Source organism: Pristiophorus japonicus, chromosome 12 (assembly GCF_044704955.1).
Source record: "Pristiophorus japonicus isolate sPriJap1 chromosome 12, sPriJap1.hap1, whole genome shotgun sequence".
Taxonomy (NCBI): Eukaryota; Metazoa; Chordata; class Chondrichthyes; family Pristiophoridae; genus Pristiophorus; species Pristiophorus japonicus.
Window position 1 is genome coordinate 42,007,537 of NC_091988.1, and position 19,558 is coordinate 42,027,094.

The following is a 19,558-nucleotide window of genomic DNA, read 5'->3' on the forward strand; positions in this document are numbered from 1 at the left end:
ATAGCAAATGTGATTTAAATTTTTTTTAAATTTTAATGACTTTCTAGTCTTTGGCCATTGGTGTTTGAATTTAAAACGTTTTTGTACCATGCAATAGGACCAACAGTGATATTTATGAAGCTTTTTCACTGCATTGTTACAACAAAATAAGGTTATATGTATTACACGTTTTTCAGCAAACACATGAAATTCATACTTATTGTGGTTGGCCTCTATACTCTCCAACCAACTGTTTAAAACAACAACCGATGTTGTATTTATTTCTGCTCACAGGGAACTGAGATGACCATTTTAATAGTCACAATTTTGTTTCATGTTTCCAGATTGTTTTGTGGAACAGTAGTTTTTAAACCTTTCAAAGTGGGGAACCCTTGTAAGTTTGACAGAATCAAAGGGGAGGCTAGACAAGCCTATGAGGGAGATGGGCGTAGAGGGTTATGCTGATAGATTTAGATGAGGAAAGACAGGAGGAGGCTCGAGTGGAACATGGAGTGGTGGGCGAATGACCTGTTTCTGTGTCGTTAATCCTTTATAATCCTATGTAGTTAAGACTACTAATCCAAACTTCTGAAACATATATGGGCCCAAGTTTCCACATGATTTGCGCCTGATTTTTAGGAGCAACTGGTGGAGAACGGACTATCTTAGAAATCGCAATTCTCCACGTTTTTTTTCTGCAGTTCTAGTCAGGTAGAACAGTTCTAGTTTAGAACAGAATTTTTTCTTCAAAAGGGGGCGTGTCCGGCCACTGACGCCTGATTTCAAAGTTTCCACAGTGAAAACGTACTCCAAACTAAGTTAGAATGAAGCAAGTGAAGATTTTTGTAGAACTGAAAAAACCTGTTCTACACATTAAAAAATCAGGCGCAGGTTACAAATTAGGCGTCCAGAACGAGCTGGGGGGGGGAGGGGGGGGAAGGGCAGTCATTAAATTCTACAATAAATCCTTATTTATACTTCTACAAATAAATCCAACCTGAATAAACATTTATAAGCAAAGAAAAGATTAAATAAACCACCTTCCTACCTGTGTGAAAGTTCTTCAGGCACGGAGAATGCTGCAGTCAGCCTGAGGCACCCGTTCTTCCCGCGGGGGGTGGGGGGAGGAGACAGTGAGAAGGCTGCAAGTGCTGATGTGCTGATGGCAATGTGCTTTTATTAAAAAAATGTTCAAAAATTAAACAGCTACAAAGAACTACAAAAATGGCCGAGTGCCAATGTTTTTTTCACACTGCGCGTGCGCGAACGCTCCAACGCCCACGCACAGCGTTGCCGGCAGGAAAAAAACGAATTTAAATAGTACCCGCCCCCTCCCACTTACAAAATCGGCGCGAGTGTAGGCTCCGCCCCCCTGGGCGCCGCGCCAGGCAGACAAGGAGCTGCAGAACGCTCCAGAATCGCGAGTTTTTTTTTAGGCGCCGTTTTATGCGTGACAAACGGGCGCCCAGCTCAGAGGGGCGCCCGTTTTTTATTGTGTGGAATCTTGGGCCCATAGTGTCAGCTATGCAAAGGAAACATACGCTTTTTAATTCATATGCAGTGACAGAAACAATGTGCTTATAAATCAAGAAATGCAGAAACATTCTGAAATCTGATGACTTCACCGAGCCCATGAGATCCTCTTGTGGACCCCTTAGGGTCGAGTAACCCCAGTTTGAAAACCGATGCTATGAAGTGTATATATACGCTTGGCCTGGTGTAGTCATCTAGTCACCTATGCCTTTATTCAAACAGCATTTGGACAAACCTATATTAAAAGCCAATTGTTTACCACAAGGAAAAAAAACCTATAAAAAAGCCTCATAGAATAAGCTCCTGGTCACTCGAGTATTATACCGGAATTGCAGTAATTCAAAATGTTCCAGACAGTGTTAAATCTGGAGAATGGCTGCTGCAACAGTGTAATGCCAGTTCTCTCTCAATAACTTGTCCAACACAGCTGCCTACATGTTGTAATGCCCTGTGGTAAAACTGGGCATTGTTGTAAAGAACTTTTATATCTCCTTCCTCTCAAATTTCAGTGCCAACAGTAACAATTTTACTTTATCGCATAATATTATTAGGATTATTGAGGGATGTTATGTTATGTCTCATTTGTCAAAACCAGATTGAGATAGACATCACATCGCTTGCCATCATTTCAGCTTCTGTCAGCTTTCATAGCCTATTGTTCCCCTTCCAATCAACTCTTCCCACATATCGACCCCACACTTCTGTTTTGGCCTTCTAATTGGCAAAAGAACTAGAAGCGATATAAGAAAATAATTTTTTACATAGCGAGCTGTTATGATCTAGAATGTATTGCCTGAAAGGGAGATAGAAGCAGATTCAATACTATTTCAAAAGGGAATTGGATAAATACTTGAAAGAAAAAATTTTGCAGGGCTACGGGGAAAGAGTACGGGACTGGGACTAATTGGATGTGCTGTACCAGTCTATGATGTCTTCCCAGCTATGATTGATCTGCCCATATTTAGTCACGTTCATGTGCCCTACCAGCTGTCTCATTGTGCTATAAAATGCTCTTTACTAGTGTAGACCACTTCTCAGTTCCATTCTATTCATCATTTTGTCATCCTAACTGATAAATTAAAATAACTTTTATTTATATAGCGCCTTTAACGTAGTAAAACATCCCAAGGCGCTTCACAACAATGTTACAAGACAAAACAGATCAATTTTACACCGAGCCACAAAAGAAGAAATTAAGGCAGATGGACAAAAGCTTGGTTAAAGAGGTAGGTTTTAAGGAGCGTCTTAAAGGAGGAAAGAGAGGTAGAGAGGCGGACAGGTTTAGGGAGGGAGTTCCAGAGCTTAGGGCCCAGGCAGCTGAAGGTACGTCCACCGGTGGTTGAGCAGTTATGATGAGGGATGTTCAAGAGGCCAGAATTTGAGGAACGCAGGCATCTTGTGGGATTGTGAGGCTGAAAAAGATTACAGAGATAGGGAGGGGCAAGGCCATAGAGTGATTTGTAAACAAGGATGAGAATTTTGAAATCGAGGCATTGTTTAACTGGGAGCCAATGTAGGTCAGAAAGCACAGGGGTAATGGGTGATCTTGACCTGGTGCGGGTTAGTACACGGGCTGCTGATTTTTGGATGACTTCAAGTTTACGTGGTGTGGAATGTGGGGGGCCGGCTAGGAGTGAGTTGGAGTAGTCAAGTCTAGAGGTAACAAAGGCATGGATGAGGGTTTCAGCAGCAGAAGAGCTGAGGCAAGGGCAGAGGCGGGCAATGTTACGGATGTGGAAAAAGGCGGTTTTAGTTATGCCGCGGATATGTGGCTGGAAACTCATTTCAGAGTCAAATATCACACCTAGGTTGCGAACAGTCTTGTTCACCCTCAGATTGATGCTAGGGAGAGGGATGGAGTCAGTGGTTAGGGAACACAGATACCTAAAAACCTCCTTGAAATGAACTTTCTAAAAGCATCAGCACCTGTGTCATTAGGTTTCAGCAACATACTGAAATATTGCCTGGATGTTAGCCTGGATTGTTCTTTTCACATTATGTGATGCGTCTGTCCTCCAAAGTGGTTCCTGTCAGAATCATTTCAAGATAGAACTATGGATCCTTTCACTTCCTCCTTTATTTCCTGTTTATCAGGTGTACAACTTCATGTATATAAACTCGTCCACCACCTCCAGTATTATATAACATCACAGTTTACATTTTTTGGGATATCTATGATTCTTTATCCCCTAATGCAGAAAATGATAAATACTGCAAGTTCTTTTCTTTCTCTCTATTTCTCCTGCTTGTGCTTATGATTGCTGTGCTTCGTTAGCATTCTCTTTTGCTCTCCCCTGAAATAGCAATGTAATGATGCAATTTCAATAGTGCACGAGCCTGTAAATCCAAATGGCTGTTCTTCATGTGCCAGTGGGATGTTTACTATGGGGGTCATCACAGCGAAGCTGATTCTGTCATCATCTAGTGTTGAAAATGCACTTAAAGCAGTATTTACTGAATAGCAGTCAAAAGAAGGACCTTCAAGTTCTGACCCGAAACATTGACCCTGCTGCAAAGACTTAGCTGAGCTTGAGAAAGTTAGTGATCAAGGATTGGATGTATGACTTTCCTGGTCTGTTGGTTTAGTGCCACACCGTGACATGCCTTATTTTAAAATTCCACGTATTCTATTACATGGAAGCCATGAACTTGGCATCTGAAAAGCATACTGCATTTCTTTCAGAATAAAAGTTAGTGTATTTGTTGGATATTAAAACAGCTATGATGAGAGAGATCGTCCCAAGTTTATTGTAAATCTTTATTATTTCATTATTTTTTTACATTCTTTGGATGCAGCCGTCACCGGCATTTATTGTGCATCCCTAGTAGCCCTGAGAAGTTGCTGATGGGTTGCCTTCTTGATTTGCTGCAGTTTGTTCAGTAATCATTGGAGCAGTTTGATACTACTGAGTGGCTTGCGAGGCCACTTCAGAGGGCAGTTAAGAGTCTACCATGTTGGTGTGGGACTGGAGTCACACGTAGGCCACAGGTTTCCTTCCCTAAAAGACATTATGGTAATCTGACACCATCATGGTCACATTTAGCTTTTTATTTCCAGGATTTAAAAAACTGAATTCTCAAACTAGCATATGTCCCTGCTCTCTGCACTTAGTCCAGGTCTCTGGATTGCTGATACAGTAACATATTCACTGCACTACTGTACCAGTAGCTTCAACAGCTTAAACAGCTTCCTTCCACATATTTACTTTTTCAGATGATATTTTGTTACCGTGCTTTTGTAGCAGATTCTTGGGTTCCATAGTAACAGTTTTGTTTAGTAGTAGCCCCACTGCAAGATTTGAGCACATAGTCTAGGCTGACATTGCAGTGCAGAACTGAAGGAATGCTGCATTGTTGGAGGAGTCATCTTTCAGACAAGAAGATCTATTTGCTACTATGCAAAGAAGATCAGGAAGTTCTCCGAGTTCTGGCTGACCACCAATACCACTAAAGCAGATTATTAACTAGCCACTTGTCTCATTTGCTGTTATGAAACCTTGCTGAGTGCACATTGGCTGTCACATTTTCCTCCAAAATAACAGTGACTACATTTCAAAAGTAATTGGCTGTAAAGCGCTTTGGGACATCCCAAGGATATGAAAGGCACTATATGAAATACAATTTCATCCTTCCTTTGAGAGAGTTTCAAGAATAGCTTGATCCATCATGCAATAAATTTAAATAATTTTACCTATGAATCATAATATATGTCATAATGGTTAGGAGTAAAACAGGGACAATCTGTGTCTACCCCAGCTATACAAGGGTGTCTAGTTAACCTGAGGCATGCTCACTTCATGCATAAATTTCAGTTCCAGTATGGAAAAGGCATGCGCCTGCTGATTTAAACTACCCGTTGTGGGGACCATCCATAAAGAAAGGGGATGTCCAATTTTTAACCTTGTCACATGTGTTCATTAATGTGTTTTCAGTGGGAGTGATGCAGCATCGATTCAGACCAGGGCAACTCTCTCAGATGATGGACAGCACTACTATCTCAACGGTTCAAAGGTGAATTCAACACACATCAATTTGATAAGCCCAAACTTAATTTTTTTTTACGTGATATATAGTTGGATTCAAGAATAATGACATAGTGCAATAGGATAGGTGACCTGTAGTGTTCTTTTTCTGTTCCTGTATATTACTACAGAATAATCATGTTAATAAAATACAGAACTATGTTCTAAAGCCTTGTACTTTGGAATTAAACCCACTCCACCTATTGTACAACCTTCTGTACCATAATAGCTCATCCATTATATTTAGTGTACTCGTATGGACATTGCACAATGAGGATTGCTGTTTCTTCATTCTATCTTGCTGACCATAATTTCATTGCACTTATTTTCGCTAAGAGTAAATGGTAAGAGTCCCTGATGGCCAAGTAATTAAAAGCAGTGAGTAGCTGAGCCATAAAGACCACGGAAATCCCTGGTTTGATCTCTGGTCAGTGTCGAGTTCGCTGATCTTGCTCGGCTGCAACAATTGAGCTAGGGATGTGAAAAAAAATATCAGCTATGATTCTTGTTGCTGTTGGCTTTCCATTGATTTCTGCGGGATAAATCTGTGATGGGGATGTGAGAACAGGGTTTTCATGGTTGTAGTTTTACTTGATATTTGAATTTATACTGTAAACTTCAGAAAGTATATTAAGCTGAGAGAACGATAAACTATCTCTCCTTGTCCTAACTTTTTTTTAAGAATCAGTTGCATTATGAAAGCAAATAGAAAATTTCTAATTATTACTTGTGTTTTTTTTGATAGAAAATGTGAACTTTCTCATTACTGACACCTTTGAGACAGATAATGAGACAGAATTTTATTCCTTGTTCTAATATGAATTCTTGTCTAAAAGAAATGCTGATCCAAATTCTAATGACTGATTTCTGTGAGATAGGGTTATAGATAATGAGGCAGACACAAATACACTTTCAAGAAGCAATCACAGAAGGGGACTAAGGGTGGAACCTTGGAGTATTCTGGAAATGAATATGCGGGGCTAGAGGAGAAACTGTTGCAGAAGATGTGCTGCCTCGGTTCAAATAAGTAGAGTATCTTCTGACTCACTTTGAGCAATGGCACGGCAGATGGGTATCTGAGCTCAGTGTTCAGTATATAAATGGAAAGTTAAAATGCCTGGCCCAGAGAACCTGAAATTTTCTTTTACTGTACTGGAGTATTAGTCTAGATTATGCACTCAATTTCTGGAGAAAGGCTTAACCCAATACATTCTGACTCCACGTCACGATCTCTACCACTTAGAAGGACAAGAGCAGCAGGCGCATGGGAACATCACCATCTCCAAGTTCCACTCCAAGTCACACACCATTGTGACCTGGAAATCTATCGCCATTCCTTCATTGTCGCTGGGTCAAACTCTCGACCTAACAGCACTGTGGGGCTGCCTTCACCACACAGACTGCAGCGGTTCAAGAAGGTAGTTCACCACCACCTTCTCAAGGGCAGTTGGAGATGGGCAATAAATGCTGGCCTTGCCAGTGACGCCCACATCCTGTGAATGAATAAAAAAAGAGTGCGATCAACTGAGCTAAGATAACTGTATAAATTGTGCTGGGGTGGGGAAAAATATCAGCCATTATTCTTGTTCCTGATAGTTATCCAATGGCTTCTGCTGCAGATCTGGATATCAAATGGCGGAATTGCAGATATTTTTACAGTGTTTGCACGGACAGAAGTAGTTGACAAAGATGGTACAACCAAGGACAAGATCACGGCTTTTTTGGTGGAGAGAGAATTTGGTGGCATTACCAGTGGGAAACCAGAAGACAAACTGGGAATCCGTGGATCTAATAGTAAGACGCTCATAATGACTTGAAAACATTAAATTTTCTAGATGGTGTATAAAAAATCTGCAAATTTGAGTTTTGGCTCACTATATATTGAGTAAACTTAATGTGCTGTCATGAAATAAGTTTCGTGTTTTAATTTTAAAATGCCCAAGGTTAGAAAACTTAGCCTGGTTCTGTACCTCTAACTCTGAAGACTTGAGATATTTGTGCATTTTAACCACCTGCAGAATATGTTCAGTATTGGCATTTGGCCATAATTTGCCAAAGCAGGGCATCTAACGATGTCTGCTGTTAGTTAGACTAGCCCTGCACCATTTAGGTTTCTACATTTTTTGCGTGACAATTTCTTGAAAGTGCGAGCTGATAACAGCGTAGCAAGGAAAACCAGGGCATCTGGGACCTATGTGAACAGGGCAACCAATGGGGTATCTCCTTAACCAATCAGATTGAAGGATTGAGAAATAAACCGCACCAGACTGAAAGGAAGTGTAAATTAGAGTGGGTGAATTCAGTGTCAAATCAGGCACAGAATGAGAAATAAAGAGAGGGAAAATTGGATTAAGAGAGAAAGAAAAAAGAGACAGAAAGGAAAGCAAAGTTAAAATGTTTTTAAAATCTCCATCATCAATTAATACCTGATGGAATAAGACACTACACTTGTAATAGTGGTGACTGCCACTGCTATATCACTACTCCTCATCCAGCTCATACATGTCAGAGCAAGCAGACAATCATTCCAGGCAGAGGTCTGGGAACAGCTTGCCTTTTTCTTTACCAATTAGTCTGTGGAAAAATGAGTACAAACTCTTACCCACTGCAAACTTCTTGATCATTTCAGAAGGTTATTTTGATGAAATCTTCATAATGAATATCAGACTACAGGTGTATTAATTTTCATACATTCTGTACTCTGTAAAATGCTCATTGCTGGTTTTATCTTTTTCAGCATGTGAAGTTCACTTTGAGAATACCAACGTGCCAGTAGAAAATGTCCTGGGAGAAGTAGGAGGTGGATTTAAGGTAAATAATAAGGGTTCACTCCATTTGTCAGTTGAAATATTAATTTTAAACTACTGTTCGTTCTGTCATTAAATATAACAGTTATATTTTTATTACTACTCGGGGAAATAAACAATTGCACATTCTTGAAATGAGCAATGCTCAATTTAGTGAATTAGGTTAATTTTTAAACTGTAATGTTGGTCTTTAATTGTATTGCTCAGGAGACGTAAATTTAAAAAACAGACTGCCTGATTGTGTCTCACTCTTGAATTCTCTCAAGATCTTTGTTCTGCATTCATTTGTTTTTTTTCTAAAATAAAATGACAAAGATACATAATTTGATTCCAAGTGCAATGCTCTAAGTTGTTGATCTCTCAATCCAGTACCTGTCTTTGATTAACACACAGTCACTTCTAGCACCCTCACGTATTACTGCTAAATACAGTCACTACTAACACTGCATTACTCTTGTGTTCCACTGTATTTTTTTTTACAAATCCTCCTAAACAAAATTATTAACCCACCATGCCACTACTGTGCGTTGTCAATGCCAGCAGGAACCAGACAGATAGGAGCGGAAGAGAAAGATTCATGGTTGCCAGTCTGCAGTGGCTATGTGGTACCATTCTATATTCTGTGAAACCTGCTGAATGTACCAATAAAAAGAGGAGAGGGAAAACAAATCAAATCGCTTATTCAACAAAAAAATGCTTTCAGCCACCATTCAGTAGAAATATGCACTTCCTTATCTTGCTTCTTGCCCTCGCTTGCCCCCTCCCCCTCCCCCAAATAGGGTAATTTCTAGTTCACCATGAACAATGCCACAGGTGATCTTATTAATATTACAGGTTGTACCCCTCCAGTCCGGCACCCTTGGGACCTGACCAGTGCGGGCCCAGAGAATCTTCCGAACCATGGGAGGTCAACTGGTGACATTGCTGCTGGCAATGACCCGGATGTGTTCGCCGCATGGGCTGCGTAGAAGCCTACTGCACAGCATTTAGTCGTCCAGCAGACGAGAGAAGTGCCAGAGAGAGAACCGGCAGGGTGGGGAGAGAGCTGAGCCGCAAGCCCCCGAGCTCCAAGCCTCCGACCGGGCCCTGAGCCTCCCGCTGAGCCGCGGCGGCGGCAGGGTAGCGACGGCAGGGGGAGAGGGAGAGAGCTTGGGACCAGGCCCAACTTCGGCACCTCAGTCAGCCACCTGCCCTTCCCTTCCTTTCCCAGCCCGCTTAGCTCAACGAACAGCGGGGGACACCATCCACACTGGGACTGATGCCGGACTAGGGATGTTTCTGGACTAAAGAGTCCCGGACTGGAGAGGTACAACCTGTACTACAAATCTACTGTAAGATATACTAGCCTGACCATTATAGGAGAGTGTACTTGGTACCTGTAGTGCTAGCATTTAAATCCCAGCAAGGACAGACAGTTGGACTTGGGATTTTTTTAAGGTTAGGAATGTCCCTACTTAATGCACAATATGGATCTATTATCCAAATGATCATCTTGCATGTTGTGAAATGTACATCCTGTGAGCAGTAAAGGCATCAGTTGCACTGAATGAATGTGGGTGAATACATAGGGCTGGATATTCAGGTAATTTGCGCCCTATTTAGTGCCTCGGCGGAGCACAAAAATGTGTTTTTGGGCATCAAACGAGGCGCACAAGATTTTGCGCCTGGGTGGAACTTGCGGCAATGGTTTTGCGGCGGCGCTAAAACTTACCGCCCTGCCACTGTCTTGACTGTTGGGATGGCGTAAATCGTCGTGCATTGCTGCGCTAGCGCCCCGGGTGGAACTTTCAAGCATTTTGCCTGATTTAGTGTCCGCCCGAGGACCCACCTAGAAAAACCAGATGGACCCAGGGCACACCAGGCGCTAACAACGCCATAGAAACATAGAAAATAGGTGCAGGAGTAGGCCATTTGGCCCTTCGAGCCTGCACCACCATTCAATAAGATCATGCTTACTCTTCATACCCCTTGATCCCTTTAGCCGTAAGGGCCATATCTAACGAACTGGCATCAACAAGTCTCTGTGGTAGAGAATTCCAGAGGTTAACAACTCTCTGAGTGAAGAAGTTTCTCCTCATCTCGGTCCTAAATGGCTTACCTCTTATCCTTAGACTGTGACCCCTGGTTCTGGACTTCCCCAACATTGGGAACATTCTTCCTGCATCTAACCTATCCAGTCCCGTCAGAATTTTATATGTTTCTATGAGATTCCCTCTCATCCTTCTAAACTCCAGTGAATACAAGCCCAGTCGATCCAGTCTTTCCTCATATGTCAGTCCGTGTTGAAAGCGAAGGAGAAAGTTGCAGTAGTGGGTGAATACGACGATTGGGAGAAGAATGCTGCGTTACTGCATACTTTTGATTATGAAGTTTTATGAGCATTTCTAGGTTTATTTTATAAAGGGCATTTTAAAAGATGGGGGCATTGCTACATCGGAAGCAGTTCATCCGGGCTGCTATTGCCATACGGCTTCAAGCTGGAAGAAGGCTTATTGATCATTTGCAATGTAATGGAAGAGGTCGCAGACATATGGAGAGGAGGCCTTACCCCACACAAGTTTACAGGGAACATCGCTCATACCTCCAGCTCTCTGAGGCGCAGTGCATTAGAAGGCTGCACTTCCAAAAAGAAGTGCTGACAGAGATATGCCAGCTCATACAGGCAGACTTACAGCCTACCAGTGGCAACAGGACTGCACTGCCCGTTGAGGTGAAGATGACTGTGGCACTTGCCTTCTATGCTTCCGGCTCCTTCCAGGCATCAGCGGGGGACATATGCTCCATCTCGCAGCTCGCTACACATTGCTGCATTCGCCAGGTGACTAATCTTCCCAATGACCAGGGAGACCCAAAATGAGAGGGCTATAGGTTTTGGACGGTTTTCTGGCTTCCCCAAGGTTCAGGGTGCTGTTCACTGTACGCACATTGCCCTGCGAGCACCTATAGAGCATCCAGAGGTTTTCTGAACCAAAAGGATTCCACTCCCTAAACGTACAGATCATCTGTGACCATACTCAGCACATCATGGCAGTCAATGCTCAATATCCAAGGAGCATCCATGATGCTTTCATCTTGTGTGAGAGCAGTGTCTCACCCATGTTCCAGTGCAAGCACAAGGCCAGAGCTGGCTGATCAGGGACAAAGTTACGGTCTCGCCTCCTGACTCCCCCTCTGGAACCCTCAGACAGAAGCCGAGCATCGCTATAATGAGAGCCATGCAGCCACATGCAACATCATCGTATGGTGTGCTGCACAACTTAACCATCATGAGGTGACGGGGATTACAGGACCACCTCCGGAGGAAGAGGAGGAGGAAGAGGAGCTTGGCGAGGAACCCATGTCGCCATCACCACCTCAACCACAGGGGAGGCATCGTGGAGATTTTGCCTCTGCAAAAGCCTTATGTCGGCAGCTCATAATTGAACGCTTTGCTTGAAGAGTGAACGGCAGGTTTGAGTATTGCTTGGCTACTCTATCCCACCGTGTTGACTATTCCTCTTATTCTGCAAATGAGACACTACACAGGAATGGAAGAAAACATTGATTGAACATTGTAACATTGTAAACTTTGTAACCTTCATTGTGATACTTAAATTAAAAAAAAGAAAATAATGAGCTGCATCCAGCAGTGTGATAATTCAAGAACATTATCAGAACATAATCCAGCAGTGTGATAATTAAATCAAGTCCTGCCCCACTATTTTTTCCCCACCGTCTTTTCCCCCCCCCATCCCCCCCTTCCCCTTCCCCCTCATTCCCCCCTTCCCCTTCCCCCTCATTCCCCTCCCTTGCCTGCTGCTCCTCATCAAAGTGGCACCAGGGCATGCAGTAAGGCTGCCAGAGCACTGCTGTGTTGGGGGGAGAGACAATGGACCAGCTCGTGGTGTGGAAGGCCCGGCTCCTGACTGGCTAGCCTCTTCATCGGTGTTGCCAGTCACAGGTGCTTTGGGTGACAACCATCGTTGATGCTTGGTTAGCGATTGAGTGGGGGGAGACGGAATGCTGTCATCCGGAGGAATGACACCACCTCCCATATCCCTGGAGCCACTCGGTCACCGACGGGGCTGGCCCCTAACAACTGGAGCACGATGTAAACTAACACCTTGCTGGCCTGTTTTGGAACTGTCACTTCCCCGTGTGACAGTGGGGAACGCAGAGGGTATGGAGGCAGGCAAGGACTGCATCACTTGCCCAAGCTGAAGCAGAGCTTGTGCCTGTGATGCGCCATATTCTGCAAGGGCTTGCGCCACACTCCCCGGGACTCCAGTGTCACTGCTGGAGGCCACCAGCCTCGTGTGGACATTGATGGCCTTGCTGGTATCACGTCTCGCACTCGCAATCTGCGACACTACCGCCGTAATCGTCGCTTTCAGACTGTCAATGCTCGCGGGAATCCTTCCCAAAACATCAAGGAGCTGTCAGCTGATTAGGATGCTCTCCCTGGACATTCCCACAATGTCCAGGTCCACGTCTGCCTGTCTGTCAGCAGACCGACTTTGCCGACTCACCCCCCGGAGAGATGATCTGCGGGTTTCAACCCCAGCACTGTGTTGCTGCACGGCACGGGTCCCAGGAGCCTCGCAATCCTCGAACCCCAAGAACGTCACGTCGTCCCCAGAGGAGCTGAGTGCCGATGGTGGAGCAGGGGTCATAGGATGCTGCGCCGGAGTCGGCTCATCCGTATCCTCTTCCTCCTCCTCCAGATCATGGCCTGACGTGGAGGGGTCCCTTGAGGGTTGCGGCGCATGGGGCTGGTCATCTGGCAGTATAAAGCAACAGACGAATGGTTAGCAGCAAGGGAGGGGGCAGGGTGACATGAGGAAGATCACATAGCACAGGCTCATTTGAAGGACTGCCACTACTCCATTCTATCTAGTCCTGAGGCACTGCAGGACATTGCCCTAACCTGGTCTAGAGGCACTGCAGGACATTGCCCCAACCCAGCCCAGGTAGTGTGCAGGATTTACCTTCAGTATCCGAGCGGGATTCAACGCCCCCATTGGCAGCTGCCCGCCCTGTGATGCCGATGAGGTCTGCCACTCTCTCCTCGATGTCGGTGAGTGGCAGTGTCTGAGGCGGTCCGCACCTGCTCGCGGCGATTATGAGATTTCTTTGTCTGCAAAGATGAAAAAGGAAATGGTTACAAGAGGGTCCATCTGGTCTTGTGGCACAAAGCCATCAAAGCACTTATACCATCATCATCATAGGCGGTTCCTTGTATCCAGGATGACTTGCTTCCATGCCAAAAAGAGACGAGTTCACAGGTGTTTCAATGAAGGACCTAATATTCCTGGTTCCGAAACTACATGTTGAAGGGTGGAAGATGCCTGTGCATGGATTTTTTTAACATGTGGTGGCTGTTACACACCAGCCACCATACGGGCTTGGCAGAGCTAGGTGTTGGTCCAGTGGCAAGGATTAACCAAGACGACTGGAGACCAGCTCTGCTGTACGGACCTAGTGCGCACACATACCGCACTGTGGGCTGGCCTGTGCTGCCCCTTAGCCCTCGCCTCTTCTGGGCCCCGAACTCATGCCTCTCCTGGGCCCCGATCACGTCGCTCCATGATCTCTCGTCGCTCTTTCGCCCCGACCTCGCGGCTCCTGATGTACCTGCCCACGATCCAATCAGCGACCTGGATTTTGGTGACTTCCAATCAAGTCACCCTCTTCACAACTATCGCTTTCCTGCACCAGCACGCGTTGTACCTTGAAGTGGTATGCTCCACGCTGCTCCTCCTTTAAGGCCCCGACCTGCTGCTGATGGTCCTCGCAGGACCCAAGGACCATTTAACAATACTGGCCACTTATCACCCCAGACAAATGGACACAAAGGTGCTTCAGTACTGAAGCTCTTTCAACCTCTCGTGAGGGAACAAAAGGAAGCTTGTGGATACAGATAGTCAAGAATAAGTTTCTCTGGCACAGCAAGTCGAGGCATTTCAATGTCGTACACCATCACAATATCATCTGAGGAGCAGCCATCAGGTGGAGGAAGGTAATTTGAAATTTCCCTCTACTGGTCAAAATTCTAAAATAACCAACCTTCATCCAAATGTCCAGATTAATGTTATCTCTCTTTGTATGGTTGAATTAATCCAAAAAAATGAATTAATCCAAAAAATAATAGGTTGACCGTCCATATTAGAACTCGATTCTCTGCGGGGATTCTCCAGTATTATACTGAAAGAGCACATCAATCTCCTAATATTGCCAACGTTTTCTTATGTATCAGGTTTTGCAGCACAGAATGGTTCCAGTGCTGAATTGGTGTTGGGGGCCCTTGAGGTATTGCATCTGGTCTGGTCGTATTCTGATGTGTCACTAGCTAGTACCTGTGATTTTTCAGAGCACTGTTTAAATGTGCTTTTGTCTCCCTGTCTTTGAGAATTGAGTCAGGAACCATCAAAGCAGAGTGTTCTAACTTTCTAATAGCGCTAGTCATACTGTCTGAATGTAATACAGTCCTCTGTTTAATGGCCTTGGAAGTTGCACGTGGTTCATCAAGAGGACATCGAAGTGGGGAGCCATCTTATGAGATCTCAGAAAGCAATCTTAATAATGTGTAAAGATCATTCATGGCAAATAGGGTGCCGAACTAAACCTACCTATGTGTCATGCATTTTAGGAGGCAAACTACAGAGTGTTGAGAGGCACCAACAGTTTGAGAACAAATAGTGTGTCAGATTTATCCTTGACATAATGAAGGAGTACATATATGAAAATGGTACTCACTGACGACCCTGGTGAGATCATTAAATTTCTTTTGGCACTGTGTGCCAGTCCTCACCATAGTGTCTGAGGCAGAGTCCTCCTCTGCTATGTTTCTCCAAATTCTTTTGAATATGGCGGGCAGTGGTCTATAGCCACCCCGAAGATGCAACTCCTATCTGTTCCACAGTCCCCACTAAAGCTTAATTAGCCTTGTGGCTGAATCGTCTGGCACGCTGTCTTCCCTCGTCCTCTTCCATCGTTGAATTCAAAATGTGAAATGGCTGATTCAGCCCCCATTGTACTGCGCATGCATGCGCAGGATGTGGCCGCGCCCTGCATTAACGTTTGTGACAGGAAACCAGAAGGTGGAAGCGCGGGGAGGGGAGGGGAGGGAGTGGGGGTGGAAAGCGCATGCGCAAAACGGCAGATTGCATCAACACCGAAACGTTCAGCTCCGGCGCACAGAGTCTGTGGTGTAACACCGGAGTTAATGCTAATGCTCCTCGTGAACTTTCATTCGATGAAAGTTTCTCGCTCTAGCACTAATGTTATCCTGGTGCTAAATTTTTTGCTCTGCCGCGAATTGCGCCCAGAAAGGCTCAAACGCAAAAAAAATGAAAATCCAGCCCATAGTGTATTACAAGGCAGTTAAAAGCAATTCCAGCTTAAAATGACATTAAACTGCTTGAGTTTTGCTCTCGTCGTTGATATCATTTCAGCTTTTGTGATATGTTGATGTTTTTCAACATGTTCCAGAGTTGTGGTATTTCGTGTGATGCAGTCACACTTATATCAGACATGGCTATTAGGAACTGTTGGTTACTCTGAACATATTTTTAATCCCAAACCAAAATAATAGAGTTCAATAGGGAATCAGTTGCTTAAAACAAATTTTAATGCTGCTTTAATTGGATGATAATTAGCAACCACTATTGTACTCTGACCAGATCAATTGTAGTGTGACTATGCACCACACTACAAGTACAGCCAATCCACACTGATCCCAGCACACAAGTATGCAGAATTGCAGAATTAAATACCTGTATGTGCATTGGTACCAATTTGGAGAATAGAAACTCCACAAGTTACCTAGGGATGTAACCTATTGCCGCTTATACCAAGAGCTATACCGTATTGCTGCTTATACCAGACAAATTACTTATGGATGAATGAATCTGTTATAAGGGGCTGGTATAGATATATTGATCATGCCTGTGTTGGCTCTTTGCAAGAGCTATCTAATTAGTCCCACTCCCATGCTCTTTCTCTTTCGCCCTGCAATTTTTCCCTTTTCCTGTATATATTCAGATCCCATTTGAAAGTTACTATTGAAACTGCTTGTACCACCCTTTCAGGCAGTGCATTCCAGATCATAATATCGTTGTGTTTTAAAAAAAAAAAAAAAAAAAATTCTCCTCATCTCCCCTCTGGTTCTTTTGCCAATTATCTTAAGTTTGTTCTCTGATTACTAACCTTCCTGCCAGTGAAAACAGCTTTTCCTTATTTACTCTATCAAAGCCCCAAATAATTTAGAATGCCTCTTTTTAACCTTCTCTGCTCTAAGAAGAACAATCCCAGTTTCTCCAGTCTCTGCACATAACTGAAGTCCCTCATCCCTGGTATCATTCTGGTAAATATCTTCTTACTCCATTTTTCTTGTTGGTTGGAGCAATAGTCATGACAGATGGCTGGCTCTTGACATCGAATCATACGTGATTTAATAAGTGGTGATGTCTTGAATTATTGTACTGATACAGGGAAATATAACTTGTATATATTGCATTATAATGAGACTACTTAGAGGGGCTGTGAAACTAGATAAGATGGACCATGGTCAGTTTAAAAACTGCTTCTTGTGTATCAAAGCTATCCAAATAAATTGTTTATTAGTGCTGAATTTTGGGCAGTAGTCTCATAGTTGAAAGTAAATGGACCAGTATTATGTTTTACCCAGCAGAAATTTTGATTGATAGAAATGAAATTAATTCTTACTCCTAATCTCCTCCAGGTAGCTATGATGATCTTGAATAGTGGACGATTTAGCATGGGTAGTGCATCGGCAGGAATGATTAAAAAGCTTATTGGTGAGATTACAAAAAAATGAATCGTGCTTGCATGCAAACTAAATACTGAATAAGGATTAACTTGAACCAGTTGGTAACACTCTAGCCTCCGAGTCTTTACTCCATAATTTGAGCATGATTTTTAAAAATCTAACATTGGCAAGACCGCGTTTATTGCCCATCCTTAGTTGGTCTGAAAAAGTAATGGTGGGCTATCTTTTTGATGTTAATCACGTAGTTTGAACCAGAGTCACATAGAGCCATGTTCTCTTTCCTGAAGGACGTTAGTGAATTTGTTGGAGTTTTATGAAGACCTAGTTAGGTTTGCTGATCATTTTTTCTGGTGCCAGCCCACAATTCATAACTTCCTATGGTGGGAATTGAACTTACAGTCCCTCGGTTGCTAGTCTCCTATCATAAACAGAACACTATCATACCCTACCATAAAACTAGGCAGCCCTTCTAAATTAAAACGAGATTAAACTAAAGCCCCACATGCATATTCTGTTGGTTCAGGAGTATGTTGAAGATCCCATGGTAATACCTGTATTTAAGGAACAGCAGGGAATTTTCCCAGCTTCCTGGCCTGCATTCCTCCCTGAACCAACATCACGAAAAATACATTAACTGTTCAGTCATGTTATTGAAGATAGTGGGATCTTGCTGTGCCAATGCAATTGTCTACATAATGACACTGCTCTTCATAATTTATGTGTGAAACACAGCAACATTTTGGAGAGGCAGGATAAAGCACTATATAAATGCAAGTCATCATTTTATGTTTTGTCTTTTTGTAGAGATGACAGCAGAGTACGCTTGTACCCGCAAGCAATTTGACAGGAAGCTGAGTGAATTTGGATTGATTCAGGTACATCTTTTTTTTTTTATTTGTGCAAATCATTACTGCTTATGACTAGCTGCCTAATGAGCCAAAACTTTGACAGAACAAAGTGGCCTTTTATGCTCAGTACCCAGAATAGAGTTATTCATCGTTTGTCATTTACAAATATAACTCGTTGATTTTGTGGAAAGTTGTTCTTTCATTTTTTCCTATTTAAGAAAAACTTGTCTGTATAAAGATACATTGATGCACATGTCCTGTAGTTTCTTAATATAAACAACCATTCTTAGTGGCAATATGCCCAAGTCCTATGGACTACACTTCCTTCCTTTATTTTTCACTGTGTAAATTCCTAGGAGTGAAAATGGATAAAAAGTATGGCAGTAATTAAAGGGCTAAGTGTTTTCATAAATTACTGTTTAAAATAAATTTTCCTCTCCTGCCCCCTCCCCAAATAGAAACTGTTCAGAAACAAATCTAGATTGGGAGTGCCAGGTTATATTTCTGGAGATTGTGTGTATTCTGTCTGATCTGAGGTAGCTACAATGGGCCCAAGTTTCCACATGATTTGCGCCTGATTTTTAGGAGCAACTGGTGGAGAACGGACTATCTTAGAAATCGCAATTCTCCACATTTTTTTTTCTGCAGTTCTAGTCAGGTAGAACAGTTCTACTTTGGAACAGAATTTTTTCTTCAAAAGGGGCGTGTCCGGCCACTGACGCCTGATTTCAAAGTTTGCACAGTGAAAACGTACTCCAAACTAAGTTAGAATGGAGCAAGTGAAGATTTTTGTAGAACTGAAAAAACCTGTTCTACACATTAAAAAATCAGGCGCAGGTTACAAATTAGGCGTCCAGAACGAGGTGGGGGGGAAGGGAAGTCATTAAATTCGACAATAAATCCTTATTTATACTTCTACAAATATTATACAAATAAATCCAACCTGAATAAACATTTATAAGCAAAGAAAAGATTAAATAAACCATCTTCCTACCTGTGTGAAAGTGCTTCAGGGACGGAGAATGCTGCAGTCAGCCTGAGGCGCCCGTTCTTCCCGCGAGGGTGGGGGGGAGGCGCCCGTTATTTCCCGTGGGGGGAGGGGAAGAGGGAGGCGCCCATTCTTCCCCGCGGGGGAGGGGAGGAGGAGGCGCCCGTTCTTCCTGAGGGGGGGGGAGGCGCCTGTTCTTTCCCGCGGGGGGGGGGAGGCGCCCGTTCTTTCCTGCGGGGGGGGGGGCACCCGTTCTTCCCGCGGAGGGGGGGAGGCGCCCGTTCTTTCCCGCGGGGGGGGGGAGGCGCCCGTTCTTTCCTGCGGGGGGGGGGGCACCCGTTCTTCCCGCGGAGGGGGGGAGGCGCCCGTTCTTTCCCGCGGGGGGGGGGAGGCGCCCGTTCTTTCCTGCGGGGGGGGGGGCACCCGTTCTTCCCGCGGAGGGGGGGAGGCGCCCGTTCTTTCCCGCGGGGGGGGGGGGGCACCCGTTCTTTCCCGCGGGGGGGGGGGGGCACCCGTTCTTCCCGCGGAGGGGGGGAGGCGCCCGTTCTTTCCCGGGGGGGGGGGGGGGAGGCGCCCGTTCTTTCCCGCAGGGCGGGGGGGGGGGGGGGGGG

The 19,558-nt window shown here is 44.2% G+C and overlaps 1 protein-coding gene across 2 annotated transcripts in view; it reads left to right on the forward strand.

Moving 5' to 3' along the window:
* Window positions 1-19,558, forward strand: part of acad9 (acyl-CoA dehydrogenase family, member 9) — a 67,440-nt gene that overhangs the window by 14,935 nt on the left and 32,947 nt on the right. For both annotated transcript variants that reach the window (XR_011596049.1, XM_070895349.1), the window contains exons 6-10: window positions 5,445-5,523; window positions 7,154-7,328; window positions 8,272-8,345; window positions 17,064-17,139; window positions 17,916-17,986. Coding sequence is in view for 1 of the 2 variants with exons in the window: in XM_070895349.1 (XP_070751450.1) it covers window positions 5,445-5,523; window positions 7,154-7,328; window positions 8,272-8,345; window positions 17,064-17,139; window positions 17,916-17,986 (475 nt within the window). In the remaining variant the exon portion in view is untranslated. The remainder of the gene's footprint in view (window positions 1-5,444; window positions 5,524-7,153; window positions 7,329-8,271; window positions 8,346-17,063; window positions 17,140-17,915; window positions 17,987-19,558) is intronic.